General features: G+C 35.6%; 1 protein-coding gene across 2 annotated transcripts in view; it reads right to left on the bottom strand.

Annotated features, from left to right (window-relative positions):
* The window catches only part of usp6nl.L (USP6 N-terminal like L homeolog), an 83,092-nt gene that overhangs the window by 10,636 nt on the left and 49,886 nt on the right, over positions 1 to 22,570 (bottom strand). For both annotated transcript variants that reach the window (XM_041585276.1, NM_001096431.1), the window contains 10 exon segments: positions 18,632 to 18,671; positions 17,411 to 17,491; positions 15,722 to 15,829; positions 14,304 to 14,413; positions 13,535 to 13,583; positions 10,397 to 10,517; positions 8,559 to 8,653; positions 6,900 to 6,965; positions 5,860 to 5,959; positions 664 to 816 (listed from right to left, as the gene is read on the bottom strand). In XM_041585276.1, coding sequence (XP_041441210.1) covers positions 664 to 816; positions 5,860 to 5,959; positions 6,900 to 6,965; positions 8,559 to 8,653; positions 10,397 to 10,517; positions 13,535 to 13,583; positions 14,304 to 14,413; positions 15,722 to 15,829; positions 17,411 to 17,491; positions 18,632 to 18,671 — 923 coding nt within the window.

Below are 22,570 nucleotides of genomic sequence, written 5' to 3'. Positions count from 1 at the left end.
TTGTTTTTCAAAGTTTGTGTGTTTTGTTTCACAAAATGCAAAAGAAAAACTTTTAAAAAAAAAAATTTCTGACAGCATACAAAAGTTTAAAATGTTCGCACAAAAGAATGTTTTTCCGCACACAGCTGAGAAAAAATTCGATGGAACATTGGCTGGAGGGCAGCATGTTCATAGCAGATGGATTATAATGGATTAGACAATAGACACTAATTAGAATGAGTAGAGATACAAACATCCCAAATCACCTGAGGCTTAAATCCTATAAGCTTTGGGGCTCCCTTTAGGATACAGAATCTTATGGAATTGCATGGATGTCAACAGCCACAAATTTAGAATATAAGGATAGAGATGCAGATTAGCTGGTCAGTACATTTTCAAGTAAAAAATGTAAGAGTGTCTATAAGCTTGTGTATATTCAGTAAATTGTTTCATATGTAACAAATCCTAGTAAAGCAAATTAAATAAAAGGCCTACGCACTTGCCACTAAACAAGCCCAAAAATATAAAAAATATCCTTTACCATTCCTCACCACACCTCTATCCTCTAAAACCCAACCCTCTCATGTGACAGCACAATTTATGAGCAAGCAAATAATTGTGAATAATATATCTATTATAACGAATTGCCTTTTTAGAGTAAATAGAGTATGTGAGATATCTTACCAGGAGGAGGAAGGCCAAGCTTTGCACGTCTGAGCTCTGTCAAGGACAAGCTGAGCTGCTCAATTACGTAATCATCATCATAATGAAAATCCCTGGCAAGTTCCTCTTGTAGGAACCCAATCAAATCTTCCAATGACTGTTTAATTAGTGTTCCTTTAAAAAAAAAAAAGGCAATCTATGTTAGGATGCAGAAATAGGCAATATACTTAGAAGATTCCCAAATACTTTTTTCAATATCCTAATATAACATCCCCCCCCCAGGGACAAAAAACATGCTATTGTATTATTTTGGTTGTGGCTTACTTCTTCATCTGTCAATTCACTAAAAACTCACCAACAAGGACTGCATGATAGTTCACTAAAATAGACCACCCCATTTCACTTTTATGCCCAGACATGCAGTATTGTCAAAATCAGTCAAATTTACCTATTAAATCTGGACACATATATCCAGCTTGTTTTCCTGGAAACTGATCTATGTGGAAATCCATCCAGTTATTTTAGAAAATGAAAATCCAGTGCAATGAATCAGAGCTGATAAAACCTAGCTGGAATAACAGTGTGTGTGTAGCCAAGTCTGTGTATGGCCATTTTTAAAAATCCTGAGAATTAATTTTGAGCACAAGGACATGAATGCAAATTGCTGCACCAGTTGATTCTCAAAATATTTGCCTATTATGGTGGAGAATGCAGTGTAATAGTTTTCCCTGTGACAGTTTGAAAACTGATCCAAATTCACCTAAGGCATAATAATGATGGGTTTATTCACATTTGATGCTCCTTATTAATTAGTTGTACCACATTACAGTAATTTAAACTGTGAAAAACAAAACATGCAATAGTCTATTTGCATAAAACAAAACACTTTCTTGTGGTCAGATTCCACTCTGACTAGTTCCGACAATGGAATGGATCATGGTTTAATTTATTTTCTAAAGAAAATACTAAATAAATAAAGCTGTATTTTGTTGATATCGTCTTTGCTTCCTAAGTAAATGCTTTTGCTGAAGGAAATAATGTGCTCCATCAGGATAACAGAACAATGTAAGGTCTGTTAGAGTAACACAGCCAGATAATATATATTGGTGAAATCATAATAGGTCCTACAACCTTGGCTCTTTCACATTCTGTGTGTTTAGCTATGTTAAATTAATGGTTTCAATCCATCCAAATAAATGAGAAAAAATTAGGTGAGCAGTCACGTTGAACAAAACCAGAGAGCCCAATTTAACAATTTGATATTTAAAACATCTGTCTTTTCATGTGATCAATACAACAGCAATTACTTGAAAGGCCAGCGAGAAAAGAGTTCACGTTTTTTGCAGTGATTACACATAATTCTTGGTGCGTGAATACAGAAGAAAAGAATATTATCCTTTTTAGCCAACACTCAATGGTAGCTTCTGTTTTATTGATCAAATAAAGGTGATATAATGATAATTTAAATACTGCACAGAAATAGCCATGTTTACTTTTTTTTATGCTTCAATTAGAGGACAGTTAGCTTTGTTAAAATACATGAGGTAAAAAAATGCTAAGAGAATGTATAATTCAGAAAAGAAGCTGCATATTTCATCAAACACAAGATCATTTGTGAGATAATTATATGTAATTTACTGTGATCTCCTTTAACCATTTATAAGGTAACTGGATTATACTGTCAGTGTAGTAATTTTTTGCATACAAATTTTAAACTGTAGAATGTGAATCAGAGAGCATAAGAAAGGTCCAACCCTTTAAAGAAATTTTACATTATTTTAGAGTGAATAACTTTAAGGGAGTCTGCGTCAATCTTTTTTTGTTACCAGTGTAAATGGTGATTTTCTATAAAGCAAGAGACAAAATTTCATATGACTAATTAAAATCAGGGCAATCCGATGAAGAGTGTACAAGGGTTCACAAAGGGTATGGCTGCCCTTCTGTTGTTTTAATCATTCATGCAAAGAGCACAAATACCAGGAATTGAAGAGGATACAATTTTCAGATTTTCAAAACCGCCCTATCCCCAAACAGACATATATTCATAAAATATGGATATCCGTCTGGATACCATACAAATAACTCAATCGTATCTCTGCATCTTTGGCCTGCTTTAGTCAACAAATAAACATAAAAAGAAGGAGCGCTTTTCCATTGTGTAAAATTGTATCAGCACCTTTAATCAAAGAAAGATGTATTGCAATTAATATTTAGCAGAAAATGATTGTTCATCAATAAAGTCTGTTAAATCTGTTCCCAATGCGATTCGTCGTGTCCAGACTTTCCCAAGGGTGATGAGTGCTGATACAAAATGGGAGCGCGCCTCTTCTTTTATATTTATTTATAGATTATAGATATGCCTGCTTAGAACCAGTAGATTAAAGGAAAACTATACCCCCAAAAAGAACACTTAAGCAACAGATAGTTCATATCATATTAAGTGGCATATTAAAGAATCTTACCAAACTGGAATATATATTTAAGTAAATATTACACTTTTACATCTCTTGCCTTGAGCCACCATTTCGTGATGGTCTGTGTGCTGCCTCAGAGATCACCTGACCAGAAATACTTCAACTCTAACTGTAACAGGAAGAAGTGTGGAAGCTAAAGACACAACTCTGTCTGTTAATTGGCTCATGTGACCTAACATGTATGGTTTGTTGGTATGTTTGTGAGTACAGTGAATCCTACGATCCCAAGGGGCTACCCTTATTTTTTAAAATGGCAATTTTCTATTTATGATTACCCAATGGCACATACTACTAGAAAAGTATATTATTATGAAAATGGCTTATTTACATGAAGCAGGATTTTACATATGAGCTGTTTTATGCAATATCTTTTTATAGAGACCTACATTGTTTGGGGGGTATAGTTTTCCTTTAAGGAGCACCCCGCGTGGAACATTTGTTGGAGTTATCGGACAACTTGCATTTAACCCTTGGAGCATCGAACATTTGTATTTGACCTTCAGAGTATCTGGTATTTTTTGTTTCTACACATAACTGCCATAAACCAGTTAATGCCCCTTTTTTCTTATATACTCCTTTTGTCGAGCAAGGGATGTCTGGGAACTACAGGTAAAATCGGGACACAGCACTGCTTATTTCACTGTTGGCCTAGGAACAACCGTAACAAGTGAATTCTTTAAGGGGGGGGGTCTAACATAGTGTCAGAAAAAACCCTGCCATAGACAATAAAGGTGGCCATACACGGGCAAATAAAGCTGCCGATATCGGTCGTTTAGACCAATTTGACAGCTTATCTGCCCGTATATGGGGGCTTCCGACAGTTGGCGTATCGTAATTCAATCGTTCAACCATACGGCCGAACGTTCGGATTACCCCCGATATAGCCATGCTGTTAGTGGCATATCGGGGAAAGATCCGATCGCCAAATGAGCGGACCTTTGAGTCTATGGCCAGCTTTAGGAGAATTGCCTCTGCTATTACTATTGTGTATTTTGTAGCCATGACATGTAGCTGCTACTAATAGCTCTGTGTGTCCTCATCCTAAACACAATAGTATTATTTTGCCATCAATATAGTTTCATGCAGCTTAGTTACCATTAAGTACAAGGTACTGGTTTTATTGCAAAGAAAAAGTAATAAAAATATAATTATTTGCTTAAAACAGACAGTAGATATCTTCCTATAATTCAGAGTTTTCTGGATATTTGGTTTCTGGAAAAAGAGAACTAAAACCATTACTTTTTCTTCCTACATATAATGAACCTAATTCCTTGCTTTAGCCGAGTGGATTAACAGAGTTAAGTATTTAACATAAAGAGTATTCTTTTATTTGTATAGAAACATTTTTCTATCCTCTACATTTTTGACTTTTTAATACAGTAAGCACTAAGCACAACATAGCTGCAGCATTACATATTAATGTAGAAGTGCTGCTAGCATTTCTCACATATGTGTGTGTGTCATAACCAATGATTCTCTCTTGACTTATCAGTACTTAACCAATGACCATAAGATATGTCACTTTTTCAATGATGATAAAATATTGAAAACCCTCAGGGAGGCATGAATAAATATATCACACTAAGCTTCAATTATATGTCATGTAATCTTTCTTTTTACAACCCTGAAAATGTATGCATACTTCTGTAGTGATGCCACTGTCATTTGTTCCTGGGAGATATCAAAGAATCCGCTCACACTAAAACTATTGCAAATGTTAATTTCTAACAACATTTTAGTAGAAAAACTACAATTAATGATTTAAATGCATTTCTTTAGGCTAAGACAAGCAATTGCACACTGCTAAGCATAATAAAGATGAATAAAAGGAAAGGGTAGCACTTTATGCCAGCAAGCATATAAACCATAAATATATGGCATTTTTATTGGATTAAGTCTGATCACTCCTTTAAAAGCATGCCCAGTTACATTTAAATGTGGGCTATCAAATGCATGATTTGATGGACCACTGTATTGAAATAAGAGTACTGAATAAGAGATAAAAACTGAAACAAAAGGGAAAAAAACAAGGGAATGAAATGAATGCAATGTGACACTAACAATGCCTCCATTTTTGATGGAAACAAGAACTGTGAACCAGCTATCCACAATAATACAAGAGATTAAAAAACCACATTCACACTGCAGGTATTCTTTTACTCTCATAGAGCACAGTCCTTGGTAGTTGGGCTCTAGGGAAACACTGGTTAAGATATACATTTTTCTTGTTATACTGCCATAGCTGTACGAGTGCCGTGATCACTGATAAATTAATTCAAAGCTAAGCTAAGGAACAGCAAGAATAATGCTCTGAGCCACATCCTGCAAACACATTCTCTGGAGATATGTGTCATTGTCCCAGTTATGTCAAGATCAGTCAGGAAAATAGGCTCTGAGCAGGAAATAACTGAAAGAAGTCCAGAACAAAAATATGGAAATATCAAAGCCTGCCGGATATTGTTTCTAATTCTTAACTTTATACTAGCTGCGTTTTAACAATGTGCAAGTACATGTAATACAGTACATTTAACAATGCCAAAATAGGCCTAGAGGTACAACAGGTAATATATATAGCAAGTCTATAGCATTTCTTCCACAGAATTTCATCAGTGTAGCAGTTTAATTGATGAGAGTCTTAGATTAATTGTAAAATCTTACAGAAGAAATGACAACTGTAACAGTTTATCGTTAATGATTTTGCTAGTTTTTGTTTTTCATTTTAAAACAATGATAGATGGCTTACTTTTGTGAAGTTTTAATATAGTATAGGACATGGCGGTGAGAATCCTCTCTCCTTCAAGTATGTAAATGTCCCATACCCTCAAGTTTAGAATGAAAGGAGTCTAGAAAACAAACAGATTGTTACCTCAGAACAATTAAATTTTTGCTGAATTAAAAAAAAATTACTTTTTTTTTTGATACTCCTGTAGAATAAAAAAAAGTTCTAATATTTAGTTATATAAAGTCTAAATTTATAGATCTTGATAGAACCTATGATGCATGAAAGTTCCTGTGCCAGGTGAAGAACCTTGCCCTACTTTCCAGACTTCATGTTGACTTGATAAAGGCAAAACACAGCTTGTCATACACTGACTTCTGGCAGTCTGCTTCAGTGATGCCAATGGGGGAGCACATAAAGAAAGCCACCAGGCATCAATCAAAGTATTAAAGTCTATCTTTTTTATGTCAAAGATATGCCAGCAAGGAAAGTAAAAAGAATAAAGCCACCTTGCAAATTCTACACATGTGCAATGCTAAACTATGCAAACATAATTAGAGGCAACTGCAATGGCAGAATATAAATGGCATGATATTCTTTTGGCCTACATCAGCCATAAACTGTAAAGCAGATACCATGTTGATGAAAACTAGTGGATCCAGCATTAACATGTAATTACACCATTGCTGCTTATAGGGAGGAGAGGGATTTGCCAGAAGAGATTACAAATGCTTATAAATACTAGAAATATAGGACACATTCACATGGATTTTTAAAGGCTTATGGTCTGACAACTTTTATTCTTGAGCTTCTGCCAATCTTTTTAAATGGTTATATGTATAATGGTTATTATACAAATGCATCTTGCAGCAAGCTACCAATGATACACACATTCACATTCAGTTCCAATCATAGAACCTTTGGTCAGACAAGCAAGGTTGTCACTCCCAACAAGTCACTTTAGTTTAAGCTTAAATATCAGAAGTCGGGGTTTAAGATAATGTGGAGAACTGTTATCAGCTGTTAAATAGCAATATTCTACATTAAACTTGTGAAATTCTTACCCGATCTAGGAAGCACTGGAAAAACCATTTCATTGTATACAGACTTGTGTAAAGTTCCTGAGTTTCCTAAAAGACAACATAGAAATACACATGGTAAATGGAAAAACTATGAAACAGAAGGCCTTTTTGAAACAAGAAAAGGAGGGTGCTCCAGAATGTCAATATAAATGTAAATCGCTCACCAAGTAAATCAGGTGGTCCAGGTGCACCTCCTCCATCGACCCAGCTTCAAGGAGTGGCTAACCAGTATATGCAAAAAAAGAAGAACAGGGCTATCCGGCACTCAAGGAATCCACAGGGCCAAAAAATAAAGTATAAAACTGTATTTATTAGTTGAAGTTAAAAATTTCACTTCTCCATAGGCCCATGGAGATGTGACATTTTTAACTTCAACTAATAAATACAATTTTTTACTTATTTTTTGGCCCTGTGGCTTCCTTGAGTGCCGAATAGCTCTGTTCTCCTTTTTTGCATACAGAAGGCCTTTTGCCAATTTTGCCTCATTAATATTTTAGGCTGCTTCATTAACTTCATACTTGCTTCTCATAGGCTGAAGGTGGGTAGGTGGTTGAAGTATACTTCCTCCAGCTATCCCTCTGAAGCCCCAAGGCTCCACTCACTGAAAAGTCAACAGGTTTTTTTATGGGCTGGCAGAAAGTAAATCTAGCTTATGTGGCAAGAAACCAAGTAATGTATGTCCTTGCACTTCTAATTCCAGGATCTTCTTTGGCTGTCTTGCATCTGAAACCACTGTTTCTGTTTAAGTCAAGGGACTGTGAAGGCAATTCCAATCACATCAGCTTGCTTTTCTTCAAGTGACTTTTGAGGTATATTCAGGGTCATTGTACGATCTCTTTACAGCTTCAGCTTCTTGGTTGACTGTTTCACATTTGCATCCAGAATTTGCTGATGTTTTTTTCCATGCCACTTGCTGCCACATAATCCCAAAGCATAATAGATTCACCCCCATGTTTTAACTATTGGCAAGGTTTTTTTTATTATTAAATGCTGTTCCTTTATCTCCAAACAAACCTTTGGAGACTGTAGTCTCCAAAGAGTTACATTTTTATTCTATCAGTCCAAAACACTTGTTTCTAAAAGCCTCTGCAACTGTCAACAGATAACTCCTAATGTTTATCGCTGGACAAGTAGACGTGTGCCCTAACCTTTACACGTGCCACAATTACTATTGTTTGTTTTGTATTAGAGCTCGGAGATGGCACTTAACTCGAACATCAAAAAAAGCATAATGCCAAACGGACACCTCAATCCTCACATCCCATACTTACCCAATGAAACCTTTTTAGAAAATACACTTTCAATAAGATTAAATCACTGCTTGCGGAAAATATACAAGTGGTATATATGTGTTCCTGTACTGACAAAGCAGCACAACTTCCTAGGACACTTTTCCACCAAATTTGCAAATAACCTCCCACTGTATACAGAAGGCCACTGCACTAACCAAAGGTAACAAACTGCTAAGTCACTATGATAGGTGTTCAGTAACATGTTTTGTTTTTGTTTTTGTTTTTTTTTTGTTGTATAAAGGATGAACTTTTTAAACAATTGAATGTATAGTTTTAGAAGAATGCAAGATAAGATGATGGCAGAACAAAGAGCATAGTAAATTATATAAAATAACAAGTATTCACTTACAAAATGCTGCTTAAGTTTAGGCATAAATTTCTTTACTATCTTGTCATGATGCTCTTGGAATCTCAAGAGCTTTGGGAAACCTGGAACAAAAAATCCTGAAAAAGAAAATCATGGCAATCAAAAAAATGTTTTGTTTTTAAAATTGACTACTTAATAGAGTGATACTTAAAAGCAGGTCTGCTTTGCAAAAATTTAGTATGAAAGGCTCATAAAGTTTAGGAGAATTGTGGTTTAAATATAGTTTAGACTAATGATATCTCATGAAGAAACTAAGGAGATGTTGATGCAAGAAAATATGACAACAGCGCAAACTGCATATATCAATTAGTAGAACATTGCAATACACTACAATTTTTTTTTGCTGTGCTTCTTGAGCTAGTCCTCTTATAATGCCCAAAAGTTTCGGATATTCTGCCACATGCCCTGTACTCAGTGAAGATGAATAATTCATCTAATTTAATGCAAGAACATACCAATACTGTTTGAAAGCAGTAATATGAAAGTCCTGTACTTGTCAGTGGACATACAGGGCAGTTTTCAGTCTGAAAATGCACACAAGCCATTTTTAAGTCCAAAATCCAACTCCATTGCTGCAGTGCCAAACAATAATATATGCTCAAACACAGGGGTACTAAGCAGAGGACTGGCTGCAGTCATATAGTGCAAAATTTGGCTCCTGCATTAGAAATATCTTGAACTTTTTTTCAGTTTAAGGCATTAATCAGGTTATTTGAATTATCAAGAGAATGTTTTTCTGGCATATCACAAGTTCCCATAGTCTTTAATTGAAGAATAAATGCAAATCAGGAATTCTGACCCATTCATGAAAATGATCAAGTATGAGGAGTGATATAAAGATTTATATTAAAAAAAAATTATGAAATGCTGTTGGTTTATATCGATCTAGGTATGTCTAATTTAAGGGGAAAAAATTCTCCCACTGATCAAATATATTTTTCTGTTTAAGGAGAGTTAAAAAAAGTTCTTGACTGACAAATTTACACTTTGGCATACTATAAATAATTTCCAACATGATCGCCATAAGTTACCTGCAAGACGTACACCAGGGGGCACATTTACTTGGTTCGAGTGAAGGAATAGAATAAAAAAAACTTTGAATTTCAAATGATTTTTTTGGCTACTTCGACCATCGAATTGGATATTCGACCTTCAACTGTGACTTCGAATCGAACGATTCAAACTAAAAATCGTTTGACTATTCGACCCCCTACTTCGCCACCTAAAACCTACCGAGGTGCAATGTTAGCCTATGGGGAAGGTCCCAATAGGCTTTCTAACAATTTTCTGATCGAAGGAAAATCGTTCAATCGATGGATTAAAATCCTTCAAATTGTTCGATTCGAAGGATTTAATTGTTCAATCGAACAATTTTTCCTTCGATCGTAGGAAATGCGGTAAATCCTTCGACTTATTCGAAGTCGAAGGATTTTACTTCGATGGTCGAATATCGAGGGTTAATTAACCCTCGATATTCGACCCTAAGTAAATGTGCCCCCAGGAGTGCCCATATTTTACTAATGCTGGGTATACGTTTAGTGATGTTGTCCCATTATGATCTACATACAAAAAAGCATTGTAAGCCACCTGTGCCATGGAAAATATTACTTACATATTATATTGATTTGAGAGAATTTATATTGTGATATTTGAAAAACAACTAATTCTATGTAACCGTCACATAATAAATATCTGAATGAAAAGCATGAAATAGGAGGGTGATTTAGACAAGCTGTTTGTCTTGAGATCTACTGATCACCAGTAATGGGAGGGCTAGAAGGGCCGAGGTCAGTGCCAATGTACAAGCCATCATTTCTTACCATGCATAGCATGTTTGGGCCCTGAGAACAGTTTTACCAGAGCCCAAAAGGCATCTTCTTCATTCATATACATAAGCAGTAAAGCTGTAATCTGACTCATCCCTTGACAGTATCCAACTTCCTGAAGGTAACATAGAAATGAAGAAAAAGAACAAAATCATAAATAGCAGGATGTAAGACTAAGATGCATTGTGTATGGTACAAGTATGGCAAAAATCAGTACTATAATTATAAATCAACAGAGGCCTGTGAAACATAATAGAGTTCTTGGCAAGTAACGGTTACACAACTAAAACAGTCCTATGAATTAGAACTAATACATAAAGATGGCTTCACTTAATTAAGCACTCTAGTATCCTTGCATATTAAAAGGGTTGTTCACCTTTACATTAACTTTTAGTATGATGTAGAACAATGATCGCCAACCAGTAGCCTATATGCAAAATGTTGCTCACCAACAACTTACATGTTGCTCCCAGTGGCCTCAAAGCACGAGCTTATTTTGGAATTCCGGGCTTGGAGGCAAGTTCTGGTTGTACAAAAATCAGGTATACTGCCACACAGAGCCTCAATGTAGGTTGACAATCCACACAGGGGCTACCAAATGTTAACCAAAAGTTTGCAGCGGCTGGGCTAAGTACTAGAACAGGTACATACATGTAGTGTAGCTGGATTTAAAACTGAAAATATGATGTAGAAAGTGATATTTAAAGACAATTTACAATTGGTTTTCATTTTTTATTATCTGTGGTTTTTGAGTTTCTTTAGCCTTTTATTCAGTAGCTCTTCAGTTTGCAATTTCAGAAGTCTGGTTGCTAGGGTCTAAATAACCCTAGCAGCCAAGCATTGATTTGAATAAATAATGGAATATGAATAGGGGAGGATCTGAATAGAAAGAGGAGTAATAAAAGGTAGCAATAACAATACATTTGTTGAATTACAGAGCATGTTTTTTTAACATGGGGTCAGTGATCCCCATTCAAATGCTGGAAAGATGAAAAAGAGCAAGGCAAAACTATAAAATATAAATGGCAAAAGTTGCTAGGGATTGGACATACTAAAAGCTACATTCGCAGGTGAACCATTCCTTTAAAAATCTGATTAATTAATTTTTGTATTGATTCACATAGCATGTAGATATGCTTCATATGCATACTGTGGAAAAGCCTGGGATCTGTCAGCACCAAAAGAAAAATGTTTTATAATATTTATATATATATATATATATATATATATATATATATATATATATATATATATTTTATAAAGGTTATAAAATGATCAACACTGATGTTGTTACTTTGATATCAGATGGTAGTCTACTGAAAAAACTAATTCAGCACTATCTGTGAAACACATGCCATTCAAACAAAGCTTCAACGATTAGGAATATGGAGCACACAGGTGGTTTGGAAAAATCACGCCTTCTTTATTGAAAAAGTAATAGTAAAATCATCCGTGCAGTACAAATGTGGACATGACAACCCCCACACTTTACGCGTTTCGTGGCATCTCGCCACTTCCTCAGTTGCTTCTGAGGAAGTGGCGAGATGCCACGAAACGCGTAAAGTGTGGGGGTTGTCATGTCCACATTTGTACTGCACGGATGATTTTACTATTACTTTTTCAATAAAGAAGGCGTGATTTTTCCAAACCACCTGTGTGCTCCATATTCCTAATCGTTGAAGCTATGCACATACGTCTGGATCCGGGGACGCTTTATATGTTGTAGCACTGGTGGAACAGGACCCGTGGATGTATGAGGGTGAGTGCATGCGGATTGAAATCCACATTCAAACAAAGACATTATAAAAATTAACTATGTAATGTATGCAACATGTTGCAAGTTTTTCTCATTTTTTTCCAATAAAATGCATCCTTCTAAGATTCACTGTAATGAATGAAGATACAGTGAAATTAAATGCATTTAAATGACGCATTTCAAGCATGGCAGACACACTGCTGGACAGACTTGTAAACACATTGTCAGGTGCAATGGGTTAATAATCCTGGCTTAAAAATCATGTAACACTTTTGCCAAGAGACTTCACGCATACACTTAAATGCCATCTGGAAGTGCAGAGCTGCGGTAGGCGTAATAGTCCCGAAGCAAAATAGATTCTCTGATGATTGTGACCAACATGATAATTATACACAGATGTTACTGTATGAGAGATATGAACACCAATGATGTCAACACAAAACAAGAGACCTCCAAGACCTTACAACTCCACATACAGCAATCTATATATAGTTTTTATGCTGGCCCATTACAATATTCGCAGCCATGCACTCTTCCCACCTGTTCATATTCAGAGTATGCCAATATATGCTCATTGTTTCTTCTGTGTTTCAAACTTTAATTAAATGCAATGATATTCATCAAAGTGCATGTTGGACTCCAGGGAGTACATATTATAAGACAAAGTGATGAAGAAAAATCCAATATCTCAAATTGACACTGGAATGTCATGTAGTGTGCTTTCCTAAATGCATTTTCTGCCATTAATTATTTTAGAATGCACAATAAAATAGGTTTCTTTTCAAGCAGGGAATTATTGTTTAAGACCATAGGCAACTAGAAGCGCAGAGCTGATAAAACTAAAAGTTACAAACGTGACCAGTTTTTACATTAATTTTATCTCAAAACAGTTGTATGAATGTATTATAACCATTGTACAAATTGTAAAACACTTGAGAAATATGATCGCAAGGCAATACCCGGTTTACACTGATTTAATAAGTAAGTGTTTAGACTGTTTTGTATAACAGAAAAACTACATGGGGCTATTTAAACATTTGCATCGTTTTCCACCATTGAATATTTTTGCACCAAAAACCCATGAATTTGAATAATGGTTTGAAAAACACGTATTTTTGATATTTATGCAAAAAAAAAAAAAACCTCTAATGTAAACTTTGGCATCGAAAAAATAAGAATTCAATGTATTCATATTTTCTTTTCATGGTTTTATTGAAATTTTCTGTATTGTGATATATATATATTTTTTAAATAAGGTTAACATCTGTGTTGTTTTAAATTGTGAGTTTGATTGCGAAGAAAAAAAGCTTTTAAAATTACACAATCCGAATTTTGATAAATAGGCCTCCCAGTGTATACACTGTATGCTAACTTACCGTGTTATACAGTGAATAGGCCGCCAACACATGAAACAAAGCTTGCTGCCTAAGAGTCGATGGAAAAAGCATATACATTTAGCATTTAACAGATCAGTTCTGACTATGTGCCAACTTGTTTTGCATGGTTTATAACATTCGGCTACAACATTGTAACGAGAAAAACAAAACACAAATCAATAAAGTTTGGAGGGAGCAATGTTTCTAGAAACAGCTTTACACTTCTTTCTGGCAATTATTTGTAAAATCCATACAGAATTTTGCAAAATGAAAAATACTAGGAGAGGGTGAAAGTAGGATTCAAAACAAGCATACACTTCCATTTAACTGAAGTGCTGCTCAAGGAAAGCTCAGACTTTTTAGATGTTGTGCATGCAACAGCACAAATGAAATACTGGCAGCAACAAAAAGCAATATGGTGAATAAAGTACCCCCTCTTGTAAAATATAAGGATATTCTAAATTACAGAGGAGTTCCATGACCATATAAAAAACACGAGGCCAAAGGCCAAGTGTTTTTATACAAGTCATGAAACTCCGAGGTGACTTTGCAACAGTAGGGAACTTTATTTATTTTAATACACAAGTTTCAGTGAGTCATATGACATCTAATGACATCTAAGCTCCGATTATAACTGATGACATCGCTAATCACCATCTATAAGGATATAATTTTGTATCATATTATATCTGTATATATTCAGGGCTGTAGCTCATTTGTAAATGCAGCCCAGCATGTATTGATTATGCACATGCTTAGTCCAACTTACTTTACACCATATCTGTCTCTGAACATGATGTGGTCTCGAAACGTTCTGTTCACATCCAAGTCAATTTGTCTGATGTCAGTAGACAAGCGTCTTGCTCTTTGTTTTAGGACCTTAAACAGATTAGAGATATAGTACTTTTAAGACAATACACTTTAGCATTATGCCACTGCATCATATAATTTGAGCTTTCTGAAAATGTTTTGGAATGCAATTTACATAAGTAATCAAGAAATACAAATTATCCATTTGTATAAAGAAGAAGTAGTTTTAGCTTAATTCAGTAATAAGTATGTTTTTGTTATATCGTGTGGTTGTGAAAAAAGCACTTTCAACCACATGCAAGTCTACAAGTTTGGCTATAAGGGATTACCTGCTCAGTCACTCACCCCACCTTACACACAAGTTAGAGAAAGGTAGGATGCCCCAAAACAGATCAGCACCCACAAAATTCACTTACTGTCATCTATTATTAAAAGCGGGTAGAAAAACTAAACTAAGTTTACACGGACACAAACTTTCAATAGGCCAAGGGTTCTTTTTAGTAACAAAGACAAACGTTATATAAAAAAAAAACACACACACAGACCAAACACAAGTCTAACATCAACATACTGTCAAGTATAGTTTAGTTATGTAAAGTTAGCCAACATAGGATCTGAAGCAGTGGAAAACCCATTCTTTGTCAAATGACACTTCACCATCCAGCAGACTTATGGATAAATCTGGGTTTGGCAGTTGCTAGCAAAGAGCTTGACCACTACCAAAACTCTTCCTCACACAGTCCATTATATACAACCCATTATATTGCTTAGATACTGGGAGCCTCCAATCCCAATGTGCTAATTCAATACATGAACACTGTTTTTTCCTATATATTTGAGTTATTTGTTGCTTTATATTTATGAAATACATAGCGCACAGAAAGTGAAAAGAGATCACCAACACTCTGGGTCTTCAAAAACAGCTGTTGAGAAATGTCTGCTATTACTAGTCTAAAATAGCTAATATCTTAGAAACCAAATGTAAATCGCAAAAGTGCTCACACCACTCTGAATAAATTTACACTAATTCATTGTTTTAGGTTTAGATCCCCTGCAAATCAGACCTGAGGTATTAAGATTCTGCTTTGGAGATCAAAGAATAAAATTTAGCATAAAGTATATTTATGTACAAAAGAAACAAAGTCCCAGTTCATCTCTACTTTTATTTCGATTCATCTGCGGAATAGATCATCAGAACAGTCTGGGAATAATGGAATGGGGCACACGCAGTTAGAGACACACACGCAGGAAAGATGGTCTCTGGTGAGTCTAAAGAGACTGGTGCGACTCTGTGGGCGCCCTACAAATTGCAACTGGCTTCAATCAAAACCACACAAAAAACAGAAATGCCCATATTACTATGCTTAACATTCTTACCAGGTAAAGATCTCTTTTCTCCTCTTTCAGTTTTGGAACATCCAAGATTAGAGACCACACTTCTCCTCTAAGTTGAAGTGGGATGCCCTTATAAATCCTCCTGTGAAGCTAAAAATGAAAAGAAATAATTTGGTACCAGGGTACTGTGGTTGGTAATAATTGTGAAAGGGTGGGATGCTAAATAATGGGTATTTAAGATTTTTTTTTGCTTAATTAAAAAAGTATTTTAAATGAAACACAAACACAAATCAATTCCCTAACCCAATGAACAAATTACATATTTCTAATCAGGAACCTATAGTTGCTGCTACCACATAGGACAAGTTGAGAATACTCTGGTGCTCAACATGTAAATGCCAAAATTGCAAGGAAATGACTAATTAGCTCATAAGAAGATCAGTCCCTTCATTATGTACACGTGTTTTAAATCAAACCTTAAAGAAGCAGGATTTACAGTTAAGGCCTAAAGTTTACATGCATCTATACCAGTGGTCCCCAACCAGTGGCCCATAAGCAACATGTTGCTCACCAGCCCCTTGGATGTTGCTCCCAGTGGCCTCAAAGCAGATACTTTTTTTTTGAATACCTGGCTTGTAGGCAAGTTCTGGTTGAATGAAAACAATATGTATTGCCAAACAGAGCCTCCTGTAGGCTGCCAGTGCACATAAGGGCTGCCAATAGCCAATCACAGCCCATATTTGGCACCCCCAGGAATTTTGCATTGATTTTATTGCTCCCCAACTCTCTTTACATTAGAATGTGGCTTACAGGTATAAAAGGTTGGGAACTCCTGATCTATACTATAAATCTTCACACTCGATGCTTTACAACTTATCTTACCATACAGTACCTGTGTTAAGTTAAAGGGCAAGTAAACACCAAAATAAAAATTTTCCTAATTAAAGAAAACAATTCTACTTCTACTTTCCATTATACATTTATCAAAAAATTCCAGTGCTTTTGAAGTTATTTGGCATAATAAATTGCTATTGAAGGCTGCATTTGCTTAAATCCTGGTTGTTACATTTAAAACAATATTGCAAAAGTCTTTGATCCCCAGCAAATACAGGTCTGTTGATGAGCCTTGTCTTGATGTTTCAACAGTCTGAGCCACCAGGGCAGAAAATAGAAAGGGACAGACAAACACCGCTTTAAGTAGCATTACATATGCAAATAACCTAAAAAGCACAGAAAATGTGTCAATGTATATTGCAAAGTTGCTTAGAATTATGTTCTCTTTTATTAGGCGAAAAAAATTGATTTTGGGTTGACATTCCCTTTAAATACAGTATCCGTATTTCTATATAGTTGAGAGACTGATTTATTGACTTTTTTTTTAACCTTATCGGATTACCTGTGGCTCAAACATTTGCATACACTCAGCTAAAATTTAGTGGCATTGCCTTTTAATTGTTTAACTTGAATCAAATGCCAGACCAGGTTTGTGGGCCCAGAAATCAGGAAGGCCCATGTATGGCCAGTTTAAGAGTTTAACTCTTAAGACCTCTTGTCTGTTGAAAAAAAACAATACAATTTAAAATAGTAAGGAGTATCAGAGCATGGTTTCCTCCTTGGATAAATAAAAAAGTTACAGTAGCTTTTTCCATGGTAACGGTAAACATTTTCTTTATCACAGAATCACATTATAACAATAATATTTTTCAAATCATATGTGATTATATTATTTACCTTTTCACTGTTCTTGTACCTATCCCAGCTTTTTATCATTTTCACCCATTTTGTAGTTCTTTCAATTTCAAGAAGTTTTTGCTAAAAAAAAAATATATATATACACATCAGAAACAGATTGAAAATGTGTTAATTTTTCTGTTCTTAGTTAAACACAAAATAATCTGTATTTTTTTGTTTTTGAACTGTGTTGGCGAAGAACAGTTTGTTTTTACAACAGGTCAAAGAGAAGGGTTGTGAACAGTAATAGAGGGCTGAACAAAGGTCTTTAGTTTAAAGTGATATACATGACTATCATTCTAAATTATCCAGTTCTAAACAGATTTTTTTTTTACGAGTTTTCTACCAAAGAATGATTGTACCGACATTTTCTGTGGCAATAATTTAACGTGTTAAAACTGCCACCTTGGCTTCCCAGAGCTCCTGTATACCTATGTTAGCCACCCACTCCTACAGTTTCTGGGAATGGCTGATGCAGTTGTAATGCGGATTTGGGAAGCCGGAGAGGCTGAAGCAAAATAGTTAACCATACTCCAGCCTAGTGGATATTTGAGCTTTCCCCCAAGGCAAAGAAAAACTGTATCAGTAGTGTTAATGATGATTTAAGGAAGGTATTAGCTTAAAGGAAATATAAACTTTCAAAATAATGAATGTAAAATTGTTAAGAGCACTATAGCTATTTATTTTTCCCCTGTTGTAAAAATACACTAATATAACTATGTTATGAAATGAATTCATCATCTGCCGTTTCTCTGGTCTTTTATAAGCAGAGTAACATCAGAACAGTTACTCTTATTCTCCTGTCTATAGCCTGTTTGGCAGACCACACCAGCAGGCACTATTTAAATTTCATTATGTTAGAGGTGTATGAATTGCCATTATTTTGAAATACAAAAAAAAAAAAATAGTAAATTGTAATGGTGCTTAGTAGAGCACTCCACAGACAATTCTACATTTATTTGTTTCGAGGGTATACATTTCCTTTAACATTTAGTGGTAATGACACCACATTCTTTGCAGGATTTATATTCCCTGAAATACACTGCAATATTCAATGGGGAAAAAAGCAGGATGCCTATAGAAAAACTATTTAAAGGTTACATAGTACTGAGCTACAATTATGCACAGTATTAAGAGCTGAGGGACAAAAAACAACATGAAAATGGCATTGCACAAATTTTCTTTACCTCAAAAATATGAAAAAAAAACACAAAATAATACCTTTTGTGCTACCTCATCATGAAATGGCAGTTCCTCTTTGCTGCAAAAGAAAAAAAAACATTTATATATGTTGGCTTACTATACATAAAAAGAAAAGAGATCCTGCTTAAAGGAATGTGCAAGGAGGAGAATACATAGAAGGGGATTTGTCCTGTTAGAGGCAGTATAAGCATATGTATAGCTCACAGAAAATAAATCATTGTGCTTTGGAATGTACAGCTTTTGCATTCTCAGTTGTGTTGTGTAACATTGTGTTTTGCATTAGAGATGAGCCACAATACCAATAAAGGCTTTTTAATACTGATCCATGGATGGTGCTGTGAATCTACTTTTCGAGTATCCAAGTGGGTTGTAGTGGACAACTCTACACGAGCACCTATTTATTAAATGATATAAGAGTTCCGGGTGAGTGCTCATTAGTTGTATCACACAATGTTTCTGAAACCTGCGTTGAAAAACTGACTTTAGAACTGCTGGTTCTGTCTCCTTACAGGAGTCAACATTTTTTCAGTTCAGTTGTTTTTGGATAGTTTACCAAAAATAAATATTTTTTTCGAAATACATTATTTTTGTGAAAGTTTTTCTAATATTGAAGTTATGGGGGGGGGGGCTTATTTAATAAAGATTGAATCCGAGAGGTTTGTGAGGTTTTTTCTACCTCAAATAAACTCAACTCAGATGTTTGCTTATTTATGAAAAAAACAGAATGTAAAAAACTTGAATGAACGCAATTGGGGGATAAACTAAAATACTCAAATTAATCAAGTTATCAGTGGGGGCTAAAAACATCTTCAAATGGTTCAAGGGACCTCTTTGACTTTTACAAGACCTCGACAGGTTGTAGCTAGTGATGGGCGAATTTATTCGCCAGGCGTGAATTCACGCGATTCGCCGCCAGCGAATAAATTGGCAAAACGCCCGCGAAAATTTGCCCGAAAAAATTTGCGCATTTTTCGGCGAAACGGCGGAAATTCGCCCATCACTAGTTGTAGCTGGAGTATTTTCGGATTTGGGCTTTTTCGAGCTTCGGGGCTTAATAAATCTCGAAAAATTTGATTTTTTTTTATCCTGAAAATATTGAGTTTTTGCTGATACTGCCCACGAAAAACTCAAAAACATAACTCAACCTTTAATAAATAACTCCCTTAAACTTTAATTTCTTACCTTTTTATGTCTAACGCAGTTCTGGGAAGGGATTAATTGACTTTGTAAACTGTTCTGAATCATACATTAGTTGATTTCTTATCTTTGCCTTCTGAACAGAAAACCTGAGGTTCATCAAAGGCAGCTGTTATAATTAAAATAATAGTTGCTAATGTTCCAAAGATGCTGATGAGAAATGTAGCAAATTGTAACAGTTTAGAATCTAGGATACAACGGATAAAGCTTTCTAAAGCAATTATGCTTACAATCAACCTTAAAGAAGGAAAGTCATTTTAACCAAAAGTTAGGCACCCCCGAGTAGTTATACTAACCTCCCTGACAACCCGGGCCAGTGCTTTTATCAGCAGAAACCTGCACAGACCCGGGTTCTGCCAGTGAGCACTACAGAGCAATCATCTTCTTCGCTTCTTTGTTCTTCTAATTTTCTGGGACAGACGCAAGAGTCCTGCAGCGGGTGGGGTACCCGAAAGAAATCGGGTACCTTGCGGAATGAGGGTACGATTTTTAGGTGCTTTAAGTGTTTCTTATGTTAAATTTCTTTTATGTTATATTGTCTATATTTTACTCCTTTTAAAATTTTACAAAACTTGTTTCTGTCCCCACCCACTTTTGACGATGCCACTTCTGGTTTACAACACCACCACTTCCTGTTTTGATGGTGGTTGGTGAGTTGCGGGTCTGGTTACGGATAAGGCATTTGCAGGTCTGGGTAGGGTAGAAGATCAAAGTGGGTAAATATGCGGGCTGCAGTTTCGGGTCAGGTCCGGGTCTTAGAAACTGGTTCTGCGCAGGACTCTAGCAGACGCATGTGCAGTACAATGAAATAGCCAACTTTTTCGTTAAAGTTCGGATTTTCAATCTATTTCAGCCATGAGAAGAAAGTGGAAGCAGGAAGATGATCGCTCCGTGTTGCTCGCTGGAAGAACCCCTGGGTGTCAGGTAAGTAAATATGTAAAAAGGTTTCTATTAGTTCAAAAAAAAACAAATTTATATAACTACATAATAAGGACTATTTGGCAATCTAGGCAGCTGGGTTTATTGCTGCTAAATAATTATTTAGAGGCAGAGTAAATTATTACTTGAGTTAAAATAGGCCACAAGATCAGGATGTGCTACCAAAGAAATAAACACGCTGTTATGCTATGGGCAAATTTCAGATTCAGAAAAGTAACTTGCGTATCTTTTTGTTTATTCTATACACATTTGAGTCACATCCAACAGTTGCAAATGTAGAACGAACTGTGGTTTTATGAAACAAAGTGCTACCGTATTACTACAATTCTACATTTGGGATTTTTTTGGGGGGGAGGAGCTTCTCTGCAAAAAGTTAGTATTTTTCCACTGCTTGCTGACCAAATGATTCTATATAGACCATTGAGCGATTGTGGCCAAATTAGCCCACAGTTCTTTCTAAAAAGTGTCTGACTTGTATAGATGCTGTTCTGAATAACTCAGATGCAGACATTTGCGATGAAGTTGCAAATAAGGCTTCCTCCTTATCCACGTAGATCATTTTTGTGCAAGAAATGCTGCACCTTGGGATGATGCAGCTAAGCCTTCCTGCAGGTCCTTTGCAGTCATATGAGGATTTGCTGTTGCGTTTGCTAGCCAGCATACAAGCAATTCTCCTTAAAAAGTTTTCTTACTCTTCCAGACTGTGCCTTGATTCATTCAGTTTCTCTCAACTGCCATCTCTGCATGACAGGATGGAAACTGGGAATTGCAAAGCATTTTACAATTTTTTTGCAGGCATCACCTTCATTTTGAGATCCTTAGCAAGCTGTTCAGTGGAGCCCATGGTTATTAAAGAAGATGAGAACTCTGGATTTTAAGGCCTAATGAGGTAATTAGGGCCAGGGTCCTTGCAATCATTGTTTATCACTGGAAAAGTGGAAAGGTGCCCAAGCTTTTGAACATGCCACAATTACTATTTATTTTGTTCCTGCATTTGCAAATTCTAATGTACGATTATATTTTTTTTCCCAAAAACGTTTTTTTTTTATTTTTTAACACTGATTCCTGCTGTACTTGTTTACTGCTTTTCACTTACAAAAAGAACTAAAAATGTAATTTGGCCAGGGGTTCTTGAACTTTTACATGCAACTGTAACTCTGGTAAGTAGAATGGTCTGCAGTGCTTTATTTTGTTTCCCTATAAATAATCTTTCTGTTTATGCAGGATAGCATTTAGAGCAGGGTGATATTAGCCAACTTCCTCTTTGAGAATCCTTTATACATTACATAAAATTATGAGGGCCTGGGTTTCTCATCAAAATCCCAAGTTTTATGTGGCTTCCAATCTTCATTTTCATACTGCCAAACAGTGCTAGGCAATATATCATGACTTCATGGCTAAACATATGCCAGTGTGTCCAATGATTACAATCTACCTAGCCTTTATATAGACCAACATATAGCAAACAGGCGCAGTGGTGTAACTCGAGAAAAAGCAGCCCATGTGACTGCTGGGGGTCCCAAGAGATATAGTGGACACGGAGGGGCAATGATTGATAAGCAATTTAAGTACATGTTTATTACATTTCTTCTTCTTTGCTGCTGAGAACAGAAACCACTACTTACACAGCTCCCACACCTGCAGTCCTTTCAAATTAATGGATTTTATCCTGAGATAATGTACATAAAATATACAGTGGCTGCCTGCAACGCAGTAATGAATCATTTCATTTAAATTCAAATATCTTATAAATAAAATATGAGTTAGATAAGAGAGTGTAAACATTTTAGGAGAGCTTCAGATAAAAGTCAGCAAAACATA

This window comes from Xenopus laevis, chromosome 3L, assembly GCF_017654675.1.
Source record: "Xenopus laevis strain J_2021 chromosome 3L, Xenopus_laevis_v10.1, whole genome shotgun sequence".
Lineage (NCBI taxonomy): Eukaryota > Metazoa > Chordata > Amphibia > Anura > Pipidae > Xenopus > Xenopus laevis.
This window is presented reverse-complemented; position numbering and strand designations above follow the sequence as displayed.